Source organism: Cydia splendana, chromosome 3, assembly GCF_910591565.1.
Source record: "Cydia splendana chromosome 3, ilCydSple1.2, whole genome shotgun sequence".
NCBI classification, from domain to species: Eukaryota; Metazoa; Arthropoda; class Insecta; order Lepidoptera; family Tortricidae; genus Cydia; species Cydia splendana.
This window is the reverse complement of record NC_085962.1, coordinates 11,603,124-11,628,395: the sequence shown is the minus strand read 5'-3', so window position 1 is coordinate 11,628,395 and position 25,272 is coordinate 11,603,124. Positions and strand designations below refer to the sequence as shown.

Sequence of the window (25,272 nt, the reverse complement as noted above, 5' to 3'; positions counted from 1 at the left end):
AATAACAGAGATTTTGACGCCTCCAACCCTAGTAAGTAGCATGTCTAGTGACGGTTTACCATTATAAAACTCAGCAAGTCACAAATCCCATATCAAAACCTAGTAGGGGACTGAGACATACTAGGTTTTAGAGTGGTTATCCAGTAGGCTTACTAGGTTTTTGAACTGGGTATCCATGCATGGCAGACGCGCGGGGCACTGCGCCTGCCCCATATTAAAACCTAGTAAGGGTTCAAACAGAATTTTAACACCCAATTACAAGAGCGTAATATATGCTATAATTTACAGTATGCTACTGATACAGATAAAAATAATTCCCAGTAGTTACCACCATCTCAATCACTAGGTATTTAACACCAAAGTTTGGTGGTATAATAAATACCTAGTGGGTTTTTTTTTTCAGTTGTTACAGTCGTATAAAGTGAGCAACAAATCTCAGTTGTTACCACCGTTAATAACTTGGTGGTAACTAGTGGGAAAACCCCGAAATGTCTTGAATATTGATAAGTGATACACAAGATTCACACCTAAAAAGAGCACTTACTTAGGTATTGGATTGGGAATATGTAACACAAAACATCGGTGCTCACAATATGTTCAAAGTTAGTAAGGGGAATAAAACGTGTATAAATACAATATTATTTTATAATATTTATGTTGGTACATGCAACAGTTACTAATCAACCTATTCATGTACATTTTTTTATTAAAAATTAAAACATTTTTTGAGGCTGACACATTTTATGTTTTTACGCTCTCCTGTAAAATTTGGTCTGAAACACTTACTAGGTTTTGCTATGGGACAGCCGTAATAACCCTAATACATCTCTTATTTAAAGTTTAGCTAAAATACGCTGCTTCTAGGTATCGATGTCGGCCGCGTATTGGCGTAGCAATTATTTTCATAAATTACGGCACGGTTAAATGTAGAGGCTTAACTTCATTAAAATTTTGATAGTCAATAAAGCCCGGGTGACCTTATATCAGATTGAACAGGAATGACACACATGAGCGGAAAAAATTACTAAATGAGATATCATAGTTAATTAGATTTAGGATAAAATATGAGAGCCTATTTGCTCCATGATATATTGCTTGTATCAGTGCCTAATCCTCGACAATATACTCTTCATATGGACTCATCATAGTTTCCTTTACGCCAGATTTAACAGGTCATGGGCCTGCGCGTTTTCAATAAAAATCAAAACGGATTTTGAGCGTAAAAAGCGAAAATAGTTAATACGGTTGCCGGCAGTAATGGCGTCCAGTATAAGTTCCTCATCTCCACTCGTGATGGAAAAACTAAAAGGAATGGAAAACTATTCATCGTGGAAATTTATGATGAAGATGGTGTTAGTTCATGAAGATCTTTGGGATTTTGTGGAAAAAGAGGTTGACGATAAAAAACCGGAAGATGTGAAAAAGGGCCAGAAAGCGCTCGCACGCATTGCATTGTCCGTGCAATCGACGGCCTTCGTACACATAAGGAACGTGACCTCGGCACACAAAGCATGGACGAGTCTTCAGAAAGCTTATGAAGATAAGGGATTATGTCGGAGACAAGGCCTGTTGCGAACTTTGTTTAGCACAAAGTTAACGGATTGTCAGAGTATGGAGAAATACATAAACAAGATCACGGATGTCGCACAACAACTGCAGGATATTGGTGCTGGGTTGGAGGATGACTTTGTTGCGGTCATCATGCTGAGCGGACTTCCTGAGGACTACGACCCGCTAATCATGGCTATTGAGAACTCGTCAACTGCCAAATTATCTAGCGAAGTTGTATCGGCGAAGCTGCTACAGGAGAGGATGCGACGTGAGGACAGCAAGCGCGACGGAGACGGAGTTACGGCTCTGGCGGCCGCGAGAAAGCTGCCCAGGTGTTATGTATGTAAGAGGACCGGACATTTCAAGAAAGATTGTCCGATGTTGAACAAAAAGAAAAGTAGCAAAGAAACGTCGTCGGCAAAGGCTCTACTCACGGCGCTGTCGGTGAACGTGGAAAGTGATCTTTGGTACGTGGACAGTGGATCGGCGAGTCATCTTTGTCGAGATGTGAACATGATGAGTGACATGAAGTCAGAGAAATCGTTGCAAGTGACTGTAGCTAACGGAGATAAACTATTTACGGCCGGGCGAGGTAATGTTCAAGTGGAACAACGTAATGGCACTGTAAAGACTATAAGTGATGTGTATTATGTACCTAATTTAGTAGCTAACTTATTGTCGGTAAGCGCCATGACAAAGAAAGGCTTTAAGATAGTATTCGAATCCGATAGTTGCGAAATATTAGATAATGGGGTTATTGCAGCGACAGCTACTTTGAAAAATGATGTTTATGTCCTTGACACTGTGGGGGCGTGTTCTAATGTTCCTTTACAGAACAAACAGATGGCCAATGCAGCAGTGGAGGACAAGCGTGCGGTTACTAGCGACGAAACTGTATCTGTAGCTTCAGAGAAGGTTTGGCATCGTCGTCTATCGCATCTTAACAGAAGAAGCATGGAACTTTTGAAAAAAGGTATGGCTTCTGGTATATCATACGATAGTAGAGATTTTGAAACGTGTGTAGCGTGTGTACAAGGTAAGGCAAGTAGGGTCCCCTTTCCTAAGAAATCTCACAACAGGGCTAAAGAGGTCCTGGGTTTAGTACATACAGACGTCTGTGGGCCGCTACCATCTCCCTCATTCAGCGGTGCAAGGTATTTCTTGCTTTTCATAGATGACTATTCTAGAAAGACGTTTGTGTACTTTTTAACTAAAAAAGGTGAAGTATTTGATAGGTTCAAAGAATTTAAGGCTTTAGTGGAGAACCAGACAGGTAAAAAGATAAAATCGCTACGTAGCGACAACGGAGGAGAATACACCAGTTCTGCTTTTCAGGCGTATCTCAAGAGCAATGGCATTGTGCATCAAACCACTGTTCCTGGCTCCGCTGCTCAGAACGGGGTCGCAGAACGCGCGAACAGGACTGTGATGCAGGCTGCAAGATGCATGCTGCAAGATGCGGGCCTAAGCAACGAATTCTGGGCGGAGGCTGTTAACACGGCCGTCTACGTCAAAAACCGCTGTCCTACGAAAGCTGTACTGGGGAGCACTCCTGAAGAAAAGTGGAGTGGCAAAAAGGTATCTCTAAGTCATTTACGTATCTTTGGTTCTGTGGCTTATGCGATGACTTTGAAGCGTTCGAAATTAGATCCGAAATGCAAAAAGTACATTTTTGTTGGGTATTGTGAGCATACAAAGGGTTATAGACTCTTGGACCCGGAACAACCAACAAAATGCATCAAAGCCAGAGATGTAACCTTCTTAGAAAATACGTTCATTAAAAAAGTATCAAGTGATGACATTGACAATGTCATTGAGTCAATTGAAATATTTCCACAAATTGAAAATAATGGAAATAAAAATGTTATATTACCAGCGATATCGGTAGTGAGCGGTACGTCTGATGATGCCAATTTAACACAAAATTCTCAGAGTACGAGCGATCGAACGAGTACGATCACAATAAATGATTCGTCTAGCTCTAGTGAATGTGATGATCCGGCCGATGCAACTTATATTCCAGAGGAGGAGAGTACGGATACTTCGGAATATGACAGTTCATCGGGTTCACCACATTTTGGATTCCTAGCGGGCACGTGCGATCCAGATGCTCCACGGACTATACGAGAAGCACTGAGTGGTCCAGATGCTGACAATTGGAGGGAAGCAATGTCTTGTGAGTACAACTCATTTATTAAGAACGAGTGTTGGACACTGACAGATAGACGAGAGTCACAAAAACCTGTCAAATGCAAGTGGGTGTTCAAAGTGAAACGTGGATTGAACGGTGAACTGCTCAAATATAGGGCACGCCTGGTAGCTAAAGGCTTCACGCAGCAATATGGAATAGACTATGAGGAGACGTATTCACCGGTTGTCAGATATTCCACTATACGTACTTTGTTAGCCTTGGCGGTTGAGTACGGTATGAAGATTGAACATCTTGATGTAAAAACAGCATTTCTCAACGGTGACTTGAAGGAAACTGTGTTCATGGAACAACCGGAAGGCTTTATAGTTAAAGGTCAAGAAAGTAAGGTCTACAAATTAAATAAAGCTATTTACGGGTTGAAACAAGCCTCAAAGGCATGGTACGAGAAAATTGATCATGTTCTATGCAGTAAGTTGAAGTTCAATAAGTCATCATCTGAGCCTTGTGTTTATTTTCAGCGACTGAAGGGGTCGTTTATAATTATTGCTCTGTACGTTGATGATATAATATTGTTTTCGACAGGTGATGAACGTGATAAGCTAGATGTCAAAGTCAAATTAATGAAGGAATTTGATATGACAGATCTAGGGCCAGCTCATCAGGTGTTAGGTATGAGATTGTGTAGAGATGAAAACAAAATTACTCTCGATCAATCGAGTTATATCGCGATGGTGCTGAAGAAATATAAAATGGAAGAGTGTAAGTGTTCGCCTACTCCCATGGAAACTGGACTTAAGTTACCTAGGGGCAATCAAAGAGATGATACCTATGATTATAGAGGTCTTGTAGGTTCTCTTATGTATATTGCTATCTGTACCCGACCAGACATCGCATACGCAGTTAGCTACTTGAGTCAATTTAATGAATCATTTACAGAGACCCACTGGAAAGCAGCCAAAAGAGTCCTGCGCTACTTGAAAGGTACCTTGGATCTCCGTTTGACTTTTAAGAAAGGCAAGCAGCAGCTGGATATCACCGGATATGCGGATGCAGACTGGGGCAGTGACGACGTGGACCGCCGGTCGTACACGGGCTATGTTTTTAAAATAGGTGAGTCAGTAGTTACTTGGGAAAGTCGCAAGCAAAAAACGGTTAGCCTTAGCTCTACCGAAGCCGAATACTACTCTTTGTCTAATTCTTGTAAAGAGGGTTTGTTTATTAGTACATTTCTGAAAGAAATTATAAATAAAGAAATTGTACCGACAATTTTCAATGACAATCAGTCAGCGCTAAAATTGTGTAGGAGCTCTTTACATCATGCTAGGACCAAACATATCGATATACGGCATCATTTTATTAGAGAACTTGTAAATAGTAATAAGATTACTATTGAGTATCTAAATACTAATGATATGTTGGCAGATATACTGACGAAAGCGTTGTGTAAAGTTAAACACAGTAAATTTGTGAGACAGCTCACATTACTGTCATAGGTAAATACATTTAACTATGATTCTATGTAATAATTGTGTTCTTAATGTAATTACCATCATGGTTATTTGTTGGTTTAGTCAAACATGATAGTGATTACATGAAATTAAAAGACTTGTTTATTTTATAAACATTTATTGAATAACAATTCATAACGTGAATAACTGAACTTTGTTAATAAGGTGTAGCGAAAGTTCAGTGCATATGTTTTTGTTAATTTAATGTTATAGTGAAGTGTAAGTCACTATTTAAGTTTTGTGTTTGTGTGTTTAAACAAGATTGCTTTGGTTTAAGGGCCAGTGTTGGAAAGTGTCTTCGTAAACTTAAAGAATCTTGTTTTATAGGTAACTGCATAAACGCACGTGGAACAAGTTTAAATGTTTGAATAAATATACAGCTTTTGTTCGCGTGCGTGATGCCGTCACATTCGTTTCGACCTTGCTGCTAACCAGACTAAATTTGTATCAGTGCCTAATCCTCGACAATATACTCTTCATATGGACTCATCATAGTTTCCTTTACGCCAGATTTAACAATATCATCAATTCATCAAATTAAATTATATGTAGGTAAAGGTTAATAAATATACCTAGTGATCATTTTAGTATATTTGCCAGCTCTTTATTTGTTTATTTTCGATTGCCATGTTCTTAAGAAGGTTTCATAATTAAAATTAATATGACTTGCAAAATCATAACAGTAAAAGCAGAATACAAATATTTTTTAACAAAAGTTTTAATAAGTTTTTTACATAAGTTTGTGATTATCAGTCGGGCCCGTTATTCCTCATTCAAATATTCTTACCAACTCGTATACACGCTTATGCAAATTCGCACGTCGTCGCTCCGGTGTATAGGTATGAGCGTGACGGCACTATGTACGTATATAGCGACTAGCGAATGTGATGACGCATCCAATGTGAAGACCGCCTAGTGGTATGGTAGTACTGCTCAGCTGGCTTACCTGTTTTATGCAGATTACTCGTTTTAAGCCCACCTTTTGTAAATGCTCTTACACTAGGTAATTACGAGTATGTAGCTATAATGTAAATAAGTTTTATTATTCTATTTGTTATTCTATAAGCTTTTTCAGTCGAATCGCTTTCTGGTAAATGGCTGACAGGTACTTAGTTCCTTTTTTTTCCTTTTTAACTCCCGATAAAAAAAGAGGGGTGTTATATGCTTGACGCCCAGGTCTGTCTATCTGTCTGTGGAATCTCATAGCTCTCCAGCGGAAAGTGCGGTTTCGATGCGTTTTTTTTTTTCGTGAAAGCGAGTATTCTCGCGGAGGTTCTTACCTATGTTTGATAGAAATCGATCCAGCAGTTTGAAGGTTATCGGCTCTGTTTGAAAACGTTGTACGGCATTTTTGGCATAACATGGATTTTATTGGCATACAGTGTAGGGGTGTTTTTAAATTTTTAATTGCATAGTATTTAATTGGCTTTGTAAATAACATGTTTCCCCGTTTCTTGTCCCGTCTTGTTCATATTTATAATGACACCTACGATACTGCACTACATAAATTACCTATAAGTTTAACCAGTCAAAGGACAACATGGTTTTATAGGGAACATTAAACTGAAAAGAGTTATTATGCCAATAAAGTTGAAATTGGCTAAAAGCCAAAATGCAGAATGTGGATACTGTCAAATGAATAGGGACATTTATTTCGGATCGCGGCCGAGTAGGTACCTTTTTACGTGCAGTATTTCTGCTGACCAAATTAGGGATTGGACAGTATTATGAAGAGCAGAGCTCTCAGCAATAATTTCAAGAACCGCATCATAATCTAGTTACATAATTATATTGACCTTTTCGTACATGAAACAAAGCTATTCGGGACATTTGGGAGTCCTGCGCGGAGCCGGAGACAACACATACGGCGCGATTCGGGAAATTAATTAGAGATTAACTAGATACGATATAGTAAAGATATGTGACGTCCCACGGGTAAAGGTACCTTATGGCGGTAGGTGCTTACGCTATTATTAACGCCGCTCCAATATTATTGAGCCCTATGCGACGTAAGCGCCGGCCGCCATAAGGTACCTTTTTCCGTGGAACGTCACATATCTTCACTATTTCACATCTAGTGAATCTCTAATTCATTTCCCGAATCGCGGCGCCAGCCGCCATAAGGTACCTTTTGCAGTGGAACGTCACATATCTTTACTATTTCATATCTAGTGAGTCTCTAATTCATTTCCCGAATAGAGCCGATAGATGCCCTTTCGAGAAATTAATGAAACGTTAGAGGTATTATTTTGATTATTGTGTATATTATTTTGTTTGTTGAAAGATGCATTTAGGGTCAAAAGCAGCGACCATACAACGAAGCAATTTTACATATAAACGCCTTTCTTTTGTGGAATAAACTAAAAACTTACAAACATAAATATATAGATTTTTATACCATATTTTTCGTGAGACATAGCAATTACTACCTTTAATATCTATCTTTGTCTAAGTATAATTAGGGTTTCAAAATATTTTCCTCGTAGCTGGCGGTGAATACCTAACTGTGGTAAGATTTTATGCACTTCAAATTTTACAGGTAGGTTCGCACCAAGCTAACTGTACGGATTTTGCAATAACAAGGATTCAAATTTCTATGAAACTACGAGTATGACGTTTATAATGACACTGCCACACTTTGTTAAATCAAGTCAAGGCAACGTGGAGGGTTAGCTTAACTTATTTAGACGGACTCTAGATATAAACACACAACTTTGATACTTTATAAAAACAAAAAAAACTACAAGCCTTCTACACTCATCGACAAAATAATTGATATAGGTAATCATTAAATTATAAGTATTCATAGAAACTTGCTATAACAAGATTCAAATCGTTTCAATATCCACAAATTGCTGACTACATTATTCAAGTGCCGCTCTCAGTGCAATGGAAGTTTGCATTCAGATGCGAATTCGAAATTGTTGCCTATAAATTTTATATGAAATGGGACTTAATACCAGGTACGGTGCAATAATTTCTCTACGTTACAACTATTACTTAACGGAGGCTGATTCGAGTTACATAGATGGTTAAAATTTAATTTTAAACTACAAATTCCGAAGAAATAGCTTTGCCGGCTTAATTAACATTAGTTTATTTATGTTTACGAAACGCCATCACGAAATTGAATTACGAGTATGTATGTAGGGATACCTACATACATACTCTACATACATAAATGATTAACATATCACTTGTGGAAGGTGAAGAAAATAAACAGCAGTTTGAGGTTTAGCGTTCTGACTGCGGCAGTATTGCGTGTTGCCTCTCAGTCGCACTTGTAAATTCGTACGTAAGTGTGATAGGGAGGCAACACGTCGAACGTGGTTTGCGGTAGGCTCTCAATTCAGACGCTCGTCGCTCGTGAGTGTGACGCGCTGGCGAATAGGCGAACAGACGAATCGACCCTACGAACTTTCACGTGACCGAACAAGCTAGAGTTCATAATGAAGGTCACTGGGGCCATTAGCGACTGCTGAAGTGGATCAGGCCGATTTGACCCGACTGCAACTCTTCCGCTCATAAGCCGACCTAGGGTTGCAAATAGAAAAAAAACCAAATGTTTTTTTTTCAAATTTATGAAAAAAAACATGAAAAAAAACCTGGCACCATGGTTTTTTTTCTAAATTAGGTTTTTTTTCAGATGAACAAAAATATGCCACAATAACGGTTTTTTGTGATTTATTTATATAAGTAACTTAAAACCAAGTAATTTTTGGGGAATCCCTGAATTCCCTGATGCGGCGACGAGAGGCGTTGGTGTTGCCAACAGTAAATTGCGATAACTACCAGTACAGATTTCATTTATGTTGTTATTATTAATCAAAGTTGTTAAATTAAATTGGTTTAATGGTTAACATAAAGTCTAAAACAAGTAAAACAACCGTATAAAAGTATTAACTGCCTTGCAAATTTTGAGTTTTCATACTTTTGAAAAAAAACGTACTCGAGAAAAAAAACGGTTTTTTTTCATGTTTTTTTCAAGTCAGAATAAATACCGTTTTTTTACAACCCTAAGCCGACCTAGAGTTGCTGCGGTTAACTGCGACCGCAAGCAGCATGATGCCACAGTTCAAATGTTACATTTTACCTTAAATGGAGCCTGCAAAGTTTTTAACTTTTAATCTTAAATCTTTGTCTTACCATAAACTACATACCAAACCACCACCTAATTTTATAACCAGAATAGTCTACTTTGCGTGTCGTGTTTTAAATAAAAATATGTTCCTCTCCCTCTATGTGACGTTTCACGGCAAAAGGTACCTTATGGCGGCTGGCGCTTACGTCGTATAGCGCCGCAATAATATTGGAGCGGCGTTAATAATAGCGTAAGCGCCAACCGTCATAAGCTACCTTTACCGTGGGACGTCACATATTTATTTACTCTCCATATTTTTCAGCTTTCATTTCTGACCGGCAGCTATAGTTCGTTTTTTTTAGCATTAGAAAGAACTTGAAAGAAGGTAAGCAATCTTGACATGTCTTTTAATTGAAAAACGCTTTACATTTTACATCGCAAGAAGAATATAAATGATAGTATTAGATTCATAATTGTTACATATTTGCCATAACTTATTTTTAAAATGTGTTTTTCAATTAAAAGACACATCAAGATTGTTTACCTTATTTCTAATGCTAAAAAAAAACGAACTATACGAAAGATATGAATTTTCGGTACCGTCTGTTATTTCGTACTTTTGATAGATGCTGTACTTTATGCCGCACATAAACTCGGTTTCCTAATGGTTTAAACTTGTTTTCAACTGTTTCATCAACAAAAAAGTAAATTATTATTACTTACCGATGACATCTAAAGAGATCTTATGGTTTCTCGTGGGCGACACTTTGAAGTCGACGCGGCACCTGTACATGGCGCGGTCTGCGGCCTGCACATGATGCAGCCTAAGTGCTGTAGGTGAGCTCGGCAGCCAAGCCGCTCGACCGCCAAGAGAATCGTCAGCCCAGTGTGCTGTGGGGCCTTTCACTCGTCCATCGAAACTATAAATAAAGAAGAATGATGATGAATGAAATAAAGAAGAATGAATGACATTAATTATATATACCTATTTGTTTAATACATGTCTGAGGTGGCATTCATTTAAAGGTCTGATCACATATTATTTTTTATTATAGAAAATTATAATAATAAAAAATATTTATTTTATTCAAGAAACATGCTCACAAAATTACAATTGGTACTTCTGCCAAACCACAACGTGGATAAGCATGAGCGAGGGCATATCTATTACATCTATATGAAATCCATAACAGATTAATCTGTTTATTTGGTATTTTAATAATAAATATAGTGCTTGGTCACTTTTTCTTTACTCGTACCTAGTATAGGTACTATTTATTTTTCTGTTAACAATAAAAATAATATTAATATTTCACTTTTACAAGAACCGTAAGTAACTACTAATATTTACGAGTATTTTGTAATTTATTTATTTAGAACAGTAAATTGTGGATTAAAATAAACTAGTAAGGTGGTGGTACTAGTGCTCGACATGCTAATGCCCAATAGATGACGACCTGCTGTCACCTCTATTGACAATGACTTAAGTTTCAAGATGACATGTAATTGGACCACGTCGAGCACCAGTACCACCACCTTAGTCCACTTCGGCCCTTATAAGGCATGGGTGGTTACCTTTAGTCTAAGACACCTATACCGACAATTCTGACCGTTGATCCAGGCATAGGTGCGCCAGGATCTCAAAATGTTGTTTGACTCTTCGTTATCTGTTCGCTTCAACGACTATCGGGGAAATGGTCGTCGGGTCAACATCCCTTATAGCGGTTGTTTCTTGAGCCAAGTCTAGGTGCTTGTAATGGACTTGTCTCTTTCGGCTTTCACAAGATTCTCATAAATAGGTTCATCGGTCTAGCGCTGTGATCGATTTATTACCACGATGTGAGCCTCATTGGTTACAATAGCCCTTACTTTATTTATTGTTATTATATACAATTGACTGACAACAAATTATTGTTTATTATTCTACTACCTACCTATTGATCACCATTGAAAGTATTATTTTCGTTACACAATACCTTTAGAAATTAGGTATTATATTGACGTTCATATCTCAATGATTACTTCATCTAAATTTCATGGCCTATGAAAAACATTAGTGCTTTTCATTATTACTAAAATCAGTAAATGATACCTGTTTCGTTAGATTTTTGGTAGGTATTCCAAATATATCCACACATAAAATATTCTTAATTCATTTTGTTCCTTCGTCGTTTTGTTATACGTACTTACTCTCTACATTATTACCTATAAGGTGCAGCGAGACAATTTCGACTGCGGGCTAATTTCAACTAATCGAAATATCTTCCATGTTTTACATTATTAACTAGAGTGCCATATATGTCCAGATAGCGAAAAAGATGTGTTGTGTGTGACTCTAGTTAATAATGTAAAACATGGAAGATATTTCGATTAGTTGAAATTAGCCCGCAGTCGAAATTGTCCCGCTGCACATTACCTAATTTTAGGAGCATTTCAATTTATATAGGTAATAGGAATATCCAAGTACCTACTACAAATCTCAATAAAAAATAAACCAGTTAATAATGTAAAACAAGGAAGATTATTTCGATTAGTTGAAATTTACTCGCAGTCGAAATTGCTCCCCTGCACCTTACCAAATTTACGCTGTGCTACGAAAAATTCAACATAATATGGGGTACCTATATTTAGATCAAATTGGGTCAATTTATATTTCACAGTACGACGCAATTACAGACAATCTAGAATAATTATTGTGGTTAACCTCTCCACTGCGGACAGCATGACGTTGAGCCTAAGCCATTTTATTACAAACATTAACACATTCAATACCACTAAGTGCTACGGGTTACGCTCGTAGCGCGTAGCCACGGTTTCGTCGTATGTAGTGCGTAGTCGCTACGAACAGTGTACCCGACAGTCGGGTTCTTGGTGTTGAATGTGTTAAGTTTGGAAACATTGTAATATCGTACACGGCATTCATTTCTACAGTGAACTTATTGATTACTATCGGTCACGCTTATTATTTCTACCCTATTTTGTAGACTTTGAGTGCAAACGTTTTAGTCGATGTGAAAGCTAGGTAAATTATATTCAATACACTGTACGTGCGATTATGTTATATTTGACCATACTCTGAGTACGACTATCTAGGTCATACTGAACAATTTTTACTATTGGGCAAATCCCAAAACGCAAAAAAAAATGCTGTCTCATACATTTCGGCGAGTTATATGTGCAATGTTTTCTATGAAACAGCAGATCTTTCTCCAGAATAAAAGTAATTAATATCAGTATGACCTAGGTACATATTCACCCCTCTAAGTATGTTTAGATATTAACATAATGATCCTTTAGGTATTTACTTGGAAATATTATAGCCCCAGGTGCTATTTCATTAAGGTAAATGTTTAAAAAAAAATGCTTTTTTTCTGCAACGCGCCTTTAAATTTCTTTTGTGACCACTATTGACGTTTTGCGATCAAAAATAGTTGTCAGGGCAGCGAGAGTATCCGCTACGTTTTAATAGGCGGGACTCTCATACCATCGAATAGAACCAGTTTGCATGGCAAACTAATATGTGTACGCCAAGAGTAGTAGGTACGGTCAGCCAAGAAAGTGGTCTACCACTTTTCGACTTTATCATCTGATTGATAGAGTCGAAAAGTGGTAGACCACTTTCTTGGCTGACTGTACCAATAAAATAGACACAAATAGCGTATTAAGCTATACGTTTGCGTTTTGTATCGATATTGATAAAATGGAGAGGGTTCGAGAAAGGGCTTATGTCAACAATTTTCGTAATCGAAATTAGATTATGATTGAGTTCACATTTAAGTCTTATACTCGTATGTTGTGTACTGGATATTTATTTAAATGGACGAATACACGGTAAGACTTAAATGTGGGCCCTTAAAAAATAAACTTTTCCTGTTGATTTAATTATTTCTTGCTGTTTGAGGATCCAAGGCAATGTCAATGTTTAAATAAACATTACTAGGAAGATGAAGCACCATTTCATCGGGAAGTGGATCATAATTTATTATCAAAACATTTTTCCTTCAAACATATTTTCTTCTATTTAAGTTTAATATATGGGTGGCACAAAAAAAAATTAGGTAAATAACTATGGAATCATGGTTTAAAAAAAAACATAGTCTATAGTTTTTACTGTTCTGTACACAAACAAGAAAGTTGTTAAAATCACACAACCTCTTCATCGCAATCCAACAAACAGCCAGTCTAAATGGCAAAAGTAGCAATTACACACTCAACAAAATTAGCCCCCGCAATTCGTAGGTCGTTAACATCTACCTGCTTTAAATTATAATTTATCGTTAGCCATTTATTATCCTGTGCGGGGACAGTCAGCGCCTTGCGAGAATTCTACACAATTAAAAGGCGGCAATTGTTTTTGCTTAAAAGCACGAAATTTGAATATAAATGGGCGCGAATAGGCATAATGAATTCATTTCGCTTGTTGTACGAATATCTACCACTGAATCAGATTTAGGCTATTTTTCCCACATCGCATCCCCTCTTTTACTTATATATAGGGCATCTTTTAAAAGTTGTTTCGTAAGCAGATTACAACATATTTTTAGCATTCACACAATTCGTAATATTGTAAAACTTAAAAGGTACTAATAAATTATTAAAACTTTGTAACGAAAACCTTAACAACACATAAATATTTCATAGCACCCGCCGGTCCTTACATCGGCTCACACTTACTAAGCCCAGATCATCAATCAACTTCGAGATGCTTGATGCAATAGAATGTATATAAATTCGTCATAATCGCTCATGAGCTAGGCGACAAAGAGGATAGCTAAAGGATTTTGGTTTGGATACACATAATATACGGAATATAACTATTAGATTATAATAATAAGGGCGAAAATGGACCGCTTTGCCTTGCAATAGACATACGTCCTATTATTCAAGATAACATTTAAACGTTTACGGGCTGTTGACCGTTCTGTTTGATATAGGCAAAATATGACGGTCGGACTGGGGATCATAGTGTTTCATAGATATGTATATTGTAAAAGTGAATGATATGCTTGTCAGCTGACAAAGGAAAGGAGCTCCTTTTTCATGTTTAGTTGTCAATTCCACCGAAACAGTTGCATTACATTAATTTTCTTTGAAACTGCTTTCACTTAATTTTCACATTAGCTGTCGCAAGCAAAAAATTAAAACCGTAAGTAATGGCAGTACGGGCTTTGGAATGTTTTTCTATAAAACGAGATACGCACTGTGAATATATTACAAAATTAATGTAACATCGCTAGACATACCGTAACCAAGGACCGGAAAACCCCTCTTTACGCTTAATCCTATCCATTCGGTAACCCAATCGATTCGGTTACCGTATCATTCGGTAACCCTATCATGCTGTTACCTGATTGTAATGGTAAGCTTATTGAAACGGTAACCCTAACCTTTAACCGAGTTAATCTCAAAACCCCATCGCGATAGGGTTTTTGTTAGGGGTTTTTAACAGGTTTTTATTCAGTTATGGTAACCTTTATTATCGGTTGCTTATAGGTTTGCTACATCCGTATTTAGTCATGTGCCGTCAGTAAAATACAAAAAAAAATAGTTAATTTATTAATTATTAACTTTGTTAATTTTCTTAATTTAGTTTTTTTTAACTTTTTTATTTATTTACTATAATTCATTTATTTTATTAATATTATTTATTTTATTAATGTTATTTACATTATTTATTTTGTTTATTTTGTTATTTTGTTTATTTTGTTATTTTGTTTATTTTGTTATTTTGTTTATTTTGTTTATTTTGTTTATTTTGTTTATTTTGTTTATTTTGTTTATTTTGTTTATTTTGTTTATTTTGTTTATTTTGTTTATTTTGTTTATTTTGTTTATTTTGTTTATTTTGTTTATTTTGTTTATTTTGTTTATTTTGTTTATTTTGTTTATTTTGTTTATTTTGTTTATTTTGTTTATTTTGTTTATTTTGTTTATTTTGTTTATTTTGTTTATTTTGTTTATTTTGTTATTTTGTTTATTTTGTTTATTTTGTTTATTTTGTTTATTTTGTTTATTTTGTTTATTTTGTTTATTTTGTTTATTTTGTTTATTTTGTTTATTTTGTTTATTTTGTTTATTTTGTTTATTTTGTTTATTTTGTTTATTTTGTTTATTTTGTTTATTTTGTTTATTTTGTTTATTTTGTTTATTTTGTTTATTTTGTTTATTTTGTTTATTTTGTTTATTTTGTTTATTTTGTTTATTTTGTTTATTTTGTTTATTTTGTTTATTTTGTTTATTTTGTTTATTTTGTTTATTTTGTTTATTTTGTTTATTTTGTTTATTTTGTTTATTTTGTTTATTTTGTTTATTTTGTTTATTTTGTTTATTTTGTTTATTTTGTTTATTTTGTTTATTTTGTTTATTTTGTTTATTTTGTTTATTTTGTTTATTTTGTTTATTTTGTTTATTTTGTTTATTTTGTTTATTTTGTTTATTTTGTTTATTTTGTTTATTTTGTTTATTTTGTTTATTTTGTTTATTTTGTTTATTTTGTTTATTTTGTTTATTTTGTTTATTTTGTTTATTTTGTTTATTTTGTTTATTTTGTTTATTTTGTTTATTTTGTTTATTTTGTTTATTTTGTTTATTTTGTTTATTTTGTTTATTTTGTTTATTTTGTTTATTTTGTTTATTTTGTTTATTTTGTTTATTTTGTTTATTTTGTTTATTTTGTTTATTTTGTTTATTTTGTTTATTTTGTTTATTTTGTTTATTTTGTTTATTTTGTTTATTTTGTTTATTTTGTTTATTTTGTTTATTTTGTTTATTTTGTTTATTTTGTTTATTTTGTTTATTTTGTTTATTTTGTTTATTTTGTTTATTTTGTTTATTTCGTTTATTTCGTTTATTTCGTTTATTTCGTTTATTTCGTTTATTTCGTTTATTTCGTTTATTTCGTTTATTTCGTTTATTTCGTTTATTTCGTTTATTTCGTTTATTTCGTTTATTTCGTTTATTTCGTTTATTTCGTTTATTTCGTTTATTTCGTTTAATTCGTTTATTTCGTTTATTTCGTTTATTTCGTTTATTTCGTTTATTTCGTTTATTTCGTTTATTTCGTTTATTTCGTTTATTTCGTTTATTTCGTTTATTTCGTTTATTTCGTTTATTTCGTTTATTTCGTTTATTTCGTTTATTTCGTTTATTTCGTTTATTTCGTTTATTTCGTTTATTTCGTTTATTTCGTTTATTTCGTTTATTTCGTTTATTTCGTTTATTTCGTTTATTTCGTTTATTTTGTTTATTTTGTTTATTTTGTTTATTTTGTTTACTTTTTTATTTTGTTTATTTTGTTTATTTTTTTATTTTGTTTATTTTGTTTAGGGGTCATCCATTAATTACGTCACACGAATTTCTAGGTTTTTTTACCCCTCCCCCCTAGTGTGACGTCACATTTTTTCTACGAAATCGCCAAATCGAATTAAGTAAGTACCTAAGTATTATTAATATTTTATCAAAATATTTTTGACGATATAAATATTAGTAATTTTATAACCCAAAACTGCTTAGGAAAGAAAATTAAAATAATAAAAACGATCATCGTTTTAAAAACTTGTTATTTAAATGTACAGCGAATAAAATAATTTAAAAAAAAATCGGTTACTGATGAAGTTAAAGTGACGTCACAAAGTTTGTGTCTCCCCCCCTCCCCCATGTCACATTTTCTTGACCCCCTCCCACCCCCTAAACGTGTGACGTAATTAATGGATGACCCCTTATTTTGTTTATTTTGTTTCTTTTATTTATTTTATTTATTTTGTTTATTTTATTTTTTATTTTTTTAATGTATTTTTTTTATTTAATATATTTATTATATTCTGTTTTTAGTATTTGTTGTAACAGCAGCAACAGAAATACATAATCTATGAAAATTTCAACTGCCTAGCTATCACGGTTCATGAGATACAGCCTGGTGACAGACAGACGGACAGCGGAGTCTAAAAAAATACTACATACATTACTACCTACTACTACCTATTTCCTTTTACTCTTTCGGGTTTAAAAAAAATCCCGTGAATTGTAGAAGAAAGTTTTAATTACACAAACGGGTCTACCGCGATATAATTTCATTGTTTTACCTTTAATTCCGACGTTTCAGCTGAGTTGCACCAGCTGTGGTCACGGAAAGACTGACGTCCCAACAAATGTCAACGGAGATATTAATAAAACACCACTAAACTACCCGAAATTAGTTTATAAAAATGTTCGGGGTAGACAAAGAAATTGCAGCTACCCGTTAAAGTTTAATGTTTATTGTCCACGGCACGACACGCAACACTCACAGTATCCGTACACTGGTCCGAAGATATATCCGCTGGTTTCAACATTTGAATCACTGGTCCCCAAGTAGACGATAAACCCGTTTGTGTAATTAAATATGTGTACAAAACGCGAGAGTTTAAAGTGTTATGAAGAAAGTTTTGTTGGAATGTAGAAAGCATACTAAGTTGGGCTAAAATTTACTTGAATACGAAGAAGAATAAACACAGAAATTTTATTCTTAATCCAATAGATTTGAATTAGAATAATTCTTGCACTCGTTATTTTAGAATAAAATGAAAGGTAATAAATCATGTCACTTTTATTTAAATGAAAAATAAAAAACGGAATATTTATTCCTAATGTAGGATTATTCTAAATAACGTCTTATTAAATTAGAATGTTATACTCAATTAATTTAACTTTTGTAGTACAATGTATAAAGTTAGTAAAATGAATTTCACCCCTCTTTTCAACGGTCGGATTGATTTGAATTTTTTTTAGCGTAAAAGATTATATTGTGATAGATATGTAAATTTTTTTGGAGCCTTCGAAACGGCGATGATAATTTGATAATGAAACTACATATAAAGTAAACTGCGAAATTATAATTATGATGGTTCAATGTATATTCCTTTGCCAATTAAGTATGTATTTTGTTTATTATTCTTATCAGCCTTGAGGTCTTACGTATGCTATCTCTTTCACACCTACGGAAAGTGAATGAGATAGCAAATTACAGCAGGTAAGAAAATAGTCCTACGCTTATCACTAGATTTGCAGTATGTCGCAGATCGCAGCATGAATTGTATTGTATTATTTGCTGTGTTTCCACTTGAGACCGTCATTTATTACTCATTGGCAATAACAATAAGATTAAGTCGTGGCGTGGTGAATTTTTTGTCAGCATTTGCTAAACACGTGCGGTAGGCGGTGTGTCAAACGATAATAATACCTATTCATTTCCGTCTAATAATGAGTACAAATTTTAAATATCAGCTGAACTTTTAAAAACACAATGAGTCTCGGTAGTAACTCGGACACTGAAACTACATACTAAACATAATTCGAAAACAAAAGATCATGAATACTTTCCCCATTTGTTCCTGCCCAACGTGACCGCCGCGATACATGAGGTGGGGACATATGGGAATGATTTAAATTAAGTGCCTATTCCCATCTATGCCCGGCGGAGAGAAATAGGAATACACCATATCGAGCTATTCCTTATCATACCTTTAAAAACATATTTTTTAGGGTTCCTTACCCAAAGGGTAAAAACGGGATCCTATTACTAAGACTCGGCTGTCCGTCTGCCTGTCACTAAGCTGTATCTCATGAAGCGTGATAGCTAGGCAGTTGACATTTTCACAGATTATGTATTGCTGTTGCCCCTATTACAACAAATACTAAAAACAGAATATTATAAATATATAAGTTGGGCTCCCATACAACAAACATGATTTATTTGCTGTTTTTTGCGTAATGGTACAGAACCCTTCCTGCGCGAGTCCAACTCTCACTTGGCCGGTATTTTATTTTTTTACATTAAATTAGGCACAGTGAGCCATTGAAGTGTTTCGCTATCCACCATCCGAGCAGATCAGCTGAATTGTACCTGATGATTTAGTTATCAGATTAAAAGCAATACGGGTATCGACCAATACAAAGACAATGCAGCAGTAAATTATATTCTTAAGATTTTATTGAATAAAATTAGGTATAAATTAGACAACTATTATTATTTACTTCTACCTATACGGCACCCAGACTATATTTTAATCCAGGAATATTATTAAGAATATAAAATCATGATTACATTTACTTGATTAAGAATGAGATTATTATAATTAAATTTTTTATTTGAATAATTTTGACGGGAATAAATCAACATGATTTTATTCTTAGGAATTCTTATTCAAATAATGATTTTATTCTTGATTACCCAACACTGCTTACTAAGTACGTATCTATTTAATTTAATCAAAATTATTTCACCTTTCCAATGTTACAGATACTTAATAAATATAATGAATTCTGGTATTAATGAAAGATTTGAAGTATTAAAATAAGGTTATCACTGCTATAGATAATATATATATTTTCTGCTCGCTGCATTAAGCAAAACAAGGTAAATTACGACTTTTAGCTGACACAACTTACCGCATCTGAAAACGTTTAAAAGTAATTGCTTATTATAAAATAAGCTGATAATAACTAGGTATTATGTCATTTGTCAACAATGGTTAAATATCTACCACACTACCACAATCCGCTAACGCATGTATCTTTATCACAACGTGATTTTTTTAATCACTCTATCTAAAGATAAACTATAACTACCAGTAAAATTACTAGTTAGGTTAAATTTTTTCCTTAAACCAGTCTTTAATCTGTAGGTACATACCAAGTTTGAACACGAAAATAAAAAAATAATATCTAAGTAGCATTAAAAATATTACTAAACAATAACAGATATTGCTAGGATAGGATGGTGTTTACTTGCAGGAAGCCCTTTTCTAAAAATTCCAAACTAAAATTGCTCCGAAATGTACAAAAACAATAGGAACACACAGGTATAAAAGTATAAAGATAAACAAAGGAATGGCCGCGCTGCGGCTGTCGCTCCAAAATAATACTGTAATCGCCCAATAATGTTTTCAATTTTAGCTTAAGGAGTCAAAGTACAATATTGTTTGAATTGACAATAAGCGAAGTTACCGACAAAGAAACATGTTTGTGCTGGAGACTCAATAGACCGCCCATGCCAACCACGGTTATTCAATAATAAGTTCAATTTAAGTGTGCGTAAAGATTACAATCGTTTGAACTGGTTCAAAACCTTATTATGAGGTAACTGAATCGACTGGGTTTTTATTTCGGTTACCGGTAACCGAGGTTAACTCGATCTGATACGGTTACCGAATCAAAGTGTTACCTTATCAGACGGTTACCGTTATGGTAGGGGTTTTTATAACCACTTCTAAAATAACCCTATGAAAAACCCCGGTTAAGGTAACCGGTTCCGGTCCCTGACCGTAACCATTAACGTAAGCTAACTTTTTGTCCGTTTCTTGCACATATTATTTAAAAAAAAATTGTTACCAATTTGTGCGTAAAGATAATTTTCACTTAACTTATTTATTTGTCAATCTGTCCGCTTAGAAGTGAATTTAATTGTATTAAGTTACACACAAGGCTCAGTACTATTTTCAGAATAACGAAACGAGAAAAAGGAAAACAGATTAGTGGTCGTCTAACGTATAATTTAGCCAATGTACATGTGCCGCTTCGCGTGGAAAGAAAATATAACAAATACAAAGATATGTTGCATAATTTTTGAAGTGAAAACTTCTTTAGCGGCGCTGAGCACTTTTTGAGGTGGGGAAAAATTGATAAACTCGATTCAGCGTAACGCGTAACGGGTAACGTAACGCTGACGTCATGTGTCACGGACAATGTTATTCACCAAAGAACTTTAGTCATAACGTATCATAATCAGGTCAATTATTTAAAACTGAACTTTTATATTAAGCAATAAAGCTCAATGTTCAAATCTTGTACGGGCTGAAATACGAGGATCTCACAGTTACATTCTAACTTTATATCACTCAAATATAATTCAATAAAGCTACATCTTGATGAAATCGCTAATAAAAGTGAACTCTAGTACTGATGAATAAAACTCAAAATATCATGACCAATATTTAGATGCGAGGTCTGCAAGGTAACTTTCTACAATTTCTATTCGAGTTTTAAACAATTAACGCTACAAATTTGAATTTCGAATTTTAAACAAGATCACTGACCAGCAATTTCGGAACTAAAGTTTTTCAATAGAAAGGAGGATGGGTCAATTATACATAGTGCTGCAGACATTTTGGACTAGTCATTGAGTTTTCACTTCTCTCGGCACTCCCGGAGTGCAACCCGTTGTTTTTTTTTCTTATATTTGGTCACGCTGACTTGTAACTTAAACAATGGCTACTAATATTATATTTTAATTGTATTCAATATTAAATGAACAGCTGTCTGTCTGGGGCTTTGTGACAAAAATATGAAAAATAAACTGCACCCAGCAGGAAAAGTAAAAATTTAAGACGAAAGTAGATGACCTCATCATACAAACGTCGTCCTCATTGTTCTTCTCTGAATATTAACACAATTGAAAATATTTTGACACAATTATATATATATCAGCCACAGCTATACACCCCTACATTTAAAATTATTGCAAGACTTAACGAGCATTTAAAAATTTGCATGGAAATTGTTTTTCGCTCCCAATTCTTATAATAATAATAAAAAATAAGTCGAACGACCCCTTCGTGCTAAGGTTAATATCAGATTATGTAAAAATATTTTCCATTACTTTTGTTGTTTTGCTAATGTCACAGAGAGAAAAATGGAGACTATGTTTGTATGGAGTACCGAGAAGCGGCCGTCCCCTTTCATCTTAATAGCTCTTTGTAAAAAGTAAATTACCTTCCCAAAACGTACAGAAATAAAAAGAACGGAAAACTACGGGAATATTATTTTATTTTTAAGAAGTAAATGTTTTTTTTTTTGTTCAGCGTATCTAATGAATTGCGTGACAAAAACATTTCAGGGCCTTAATAAAATCTTTGGTACCTACAATATGAAATTTATTGGACTTTTTTTCTAGTGACAACGAAAATACTTTGCAAAATGAGAGTAAATAATCTTGGCCCTTATCATGTGGAACCAGAGCGGACTGTTTTGGTTAAATAAATTACCTTCATGAAAATGGAAATAAAATTATTTGTTCCGTATCGCGTATTCATCATGTAATGGAACTGGTTTTTCGTGATTTATTTTTTGAAGGTCTTTTGAGATTTTCATTCATTCACGCATTCATAATGTTAATAAAGGTAGCAATATGCGATCGTACCACTGATTTTTTAGGGTTCCGTACCCAAAGCGCGAAAACGGAACCCTATTTCTAAGACTCCACTGTCCGTTTGTCTGTCTGTCACCAGGCTGTATCTCATGAACCGTGATAGACAGTTGAAATTTACACAGGTGATGTATTTATATTGCCGCTATAACAACAAATTCTAAAAAGTACGGAACCCTCGGTGGGCAAGTCCGGCTCGCACTTGTCCGGTTTTTTCCTTGCCTATGGTTATGTTTGTAAATTTTATACACTGAAACTATTAAGTTTTAAATAAGGATGTGTCCATACACTTGCAAAGCATGTCCACCAACTTCTAAAAAGTGTAAAGTTTTACACAAAACCATAGATATATTTTTTACTTGCTATTTGCAGTGTAACACAAATAAAAACATTAGTAATTTTATGGTTGACTATCCATACAAAAGCAGAGAACGAAGTAACTTACCGTTAGTATAATATTATATTATGTTTCATTTACACTCGATATTAAATTATAATAACCAAATAATACCTACCTAACCTCTATCTCATCTCATCTCTGAACACGTCCAAAATTGAATGGGAAAACTGCCAAAGTAAAGATGACAGTTAATTAATTCAATGACAAATGATCTTCACCGTTGCTATGGCAGAAGCCTATTTACGTAAAAAATAATATAAAACTTGTTAACTTGCAACACATTTTCAACTCTAAGCCCTGCACAGATAAATCTAAAAAAATTAATTTAGAAGCTTGCATCGATCGAGTTGGATTGTGTTTACCCTGTGACTGTCGATAGAGATTTGTTCCAGTAAAACGGCTTTTTTTCTAATCCCATATAGACCCGGAGCGCTCGCTCAATGCAGGTTATCGTATCTCTGTTCCACAAACATAAACGTATTAATAAGCTGTGACAAACAACATGTCGTTTCACAAACAAAATCCCGGGCACAAAAAGCCGTTTAATCTGATCAAACATTTTGCTCTCCCAGCATTTGTGCCCAAACTAATTTGGCACTCGCAGGGTCGGTCATGCATAACAAATGTGTGCCGGAGCGATTTATAAAATATTCACACATTGTCAGACAGCGATTTAGCTATGAATCTTGGCTGTCACACATAGTATACACATGCGACAATGTAAATGTTATGCAAATAAATGTAAATATTTTAAAATATGAATAATTTATATGCAAGAAATTGTGAGAAATTTTATATTTTTACCTATAGATTTAATGAGTACCTATATGTGTGCTAAAACATATGAATATTTCTATGTACATGTAGGTAGGCACTTTCTATGTACATAAGTAATATTAAATTAACTTCACAAATATTTAATTGCCTCGCATAATTAATGGAAATGTCGTGTGCAGCAATAACGACAACAACAGGATAGGTAACGAAATTAAAAACTCAAATTGTCTAAAATCACCACTTTCGGTGTCAGTATCTAAAATTAAATAATAGACCCCTGTTCATGACATGTTTTTACTATTCTTTCTAAAGCTAAAAACTAAAAAGAAAATGTCATACAACATGTTGTTGCGCCATTTTTCGATACCTAGTTCTAGTTTCGATACCTGTTTTTACCCGCGCAATTCAACCAAAATAAACTCTTAACAGGATTTAAAATAACATTCCCAATTTACTGTAGAGCAAAAAAAGAAAAACCCCAATCGCAAAATGTCGCAGACAATACGTGGTAAGGTTATTTTTCAGGTCGTTGTACTGCACGCGAGCTGACTAAAACATAAAAAAGCGAAAAAATATAACAGGACTGTTGAACTGCTTGAATACGACCAGCAAATTTACGTCAAATATCAAGTCAACAAGAGCTTATGAAGACTCGTGTCGTGGTGATCGTGAAGAGAGCGTGTTGTAAACATTCGTATGTAAGCTTATGAATATGTTCGCATACGTTCAAGCATACTGAGCGTGAGTTTTATTTTATTCTTTAAAAGAGTTCGTTATTTTCATAAGTACCTTCTATCATTTTTACTGTGCATGTATTATAAAATTGGATGTTTGTTTTATTTCAATGTTTAATTAGTACATCTCGTACATTTAATGTTTATTAGTATTTTTAGTACATAATAATACTAAATTTGTGTAACTAAATAAAAATATTGTACCTAATATTTATTTAATAAATGCCTATGTCCTGAGAGTCCTGAGTGACTCATCAACGCAGAGGCGAAACTACAATAGCTAGAAAGTTGGTAATACCTATGCATAATCTGTACAAGAAATAACAAGTGCTTTGAAAAATTCAACTCTTTAGGGGGTTAAATGGGTGATGAACATTTTCAACTCTTTAGGGGGTTAAATGGGTGATGAACATTAAATGTGTACGTGGTACTAGTTTTATTTTAAGCTAGGAACTTGAAACTTTATAAACAGGTATTTTAATCATACAAGAAAATCAATTTAAGTGTTTTTGAAAATTCTTGTCCTAAGGTAAGAAAAGAAAGTTTGTATTGGGATGGAACATGTTTTTATGTGGGCTACTTGACACTTTGTATAGATAAGATAGATGAGGTAATGATTTATTTGATAAAACACGATGAAGGTGACGAATGAAGGAACTAAAACAATTTCCAGCTTGCTGGGAATTCATTCCTCAAAACGCTTTTTACTGATTTAATTTAATTGGCCTATTAGAAAGACGTAACGTGTAGCGTTTTTGAAATTTCATGCCCGCTGAACTAAAAAAGGGGTTGAATGTTTGTATATGTGCGAATACTTTTAACAATACAAATGTAGTCCTCAGGAGGAAAACTCCCTGGGCATTATGGAAAAAAAATTTACACAATTTGG

General features: G+C 34.1%; 1 protein-coding gene across 3 annotated transcripts in view; it reads right to left on the bottom strand.

The window, feature by feature from the left end:
• LOC134806791 (nephrin-like) overlaps positions 1-25,272 on the bottom strand; it is a 174,829-nt gene that overhangs the window by 51,767 nt on the left and 97,790 nt on the right. For all 3 annotated transcript variants that reach the window (XM_063780148.1, XM_063780149.1, XM_063780150.1), the window contains one exon: positions 10,016-10,212. In XM_063780148.1, coding sequence (XP_063636218.1) covers positions 10,016-10,212 — 197 coding nt within the window. The remainder of the gene's footprint in view (positions 1-10,015; positions 10,213-25,272) is intronic.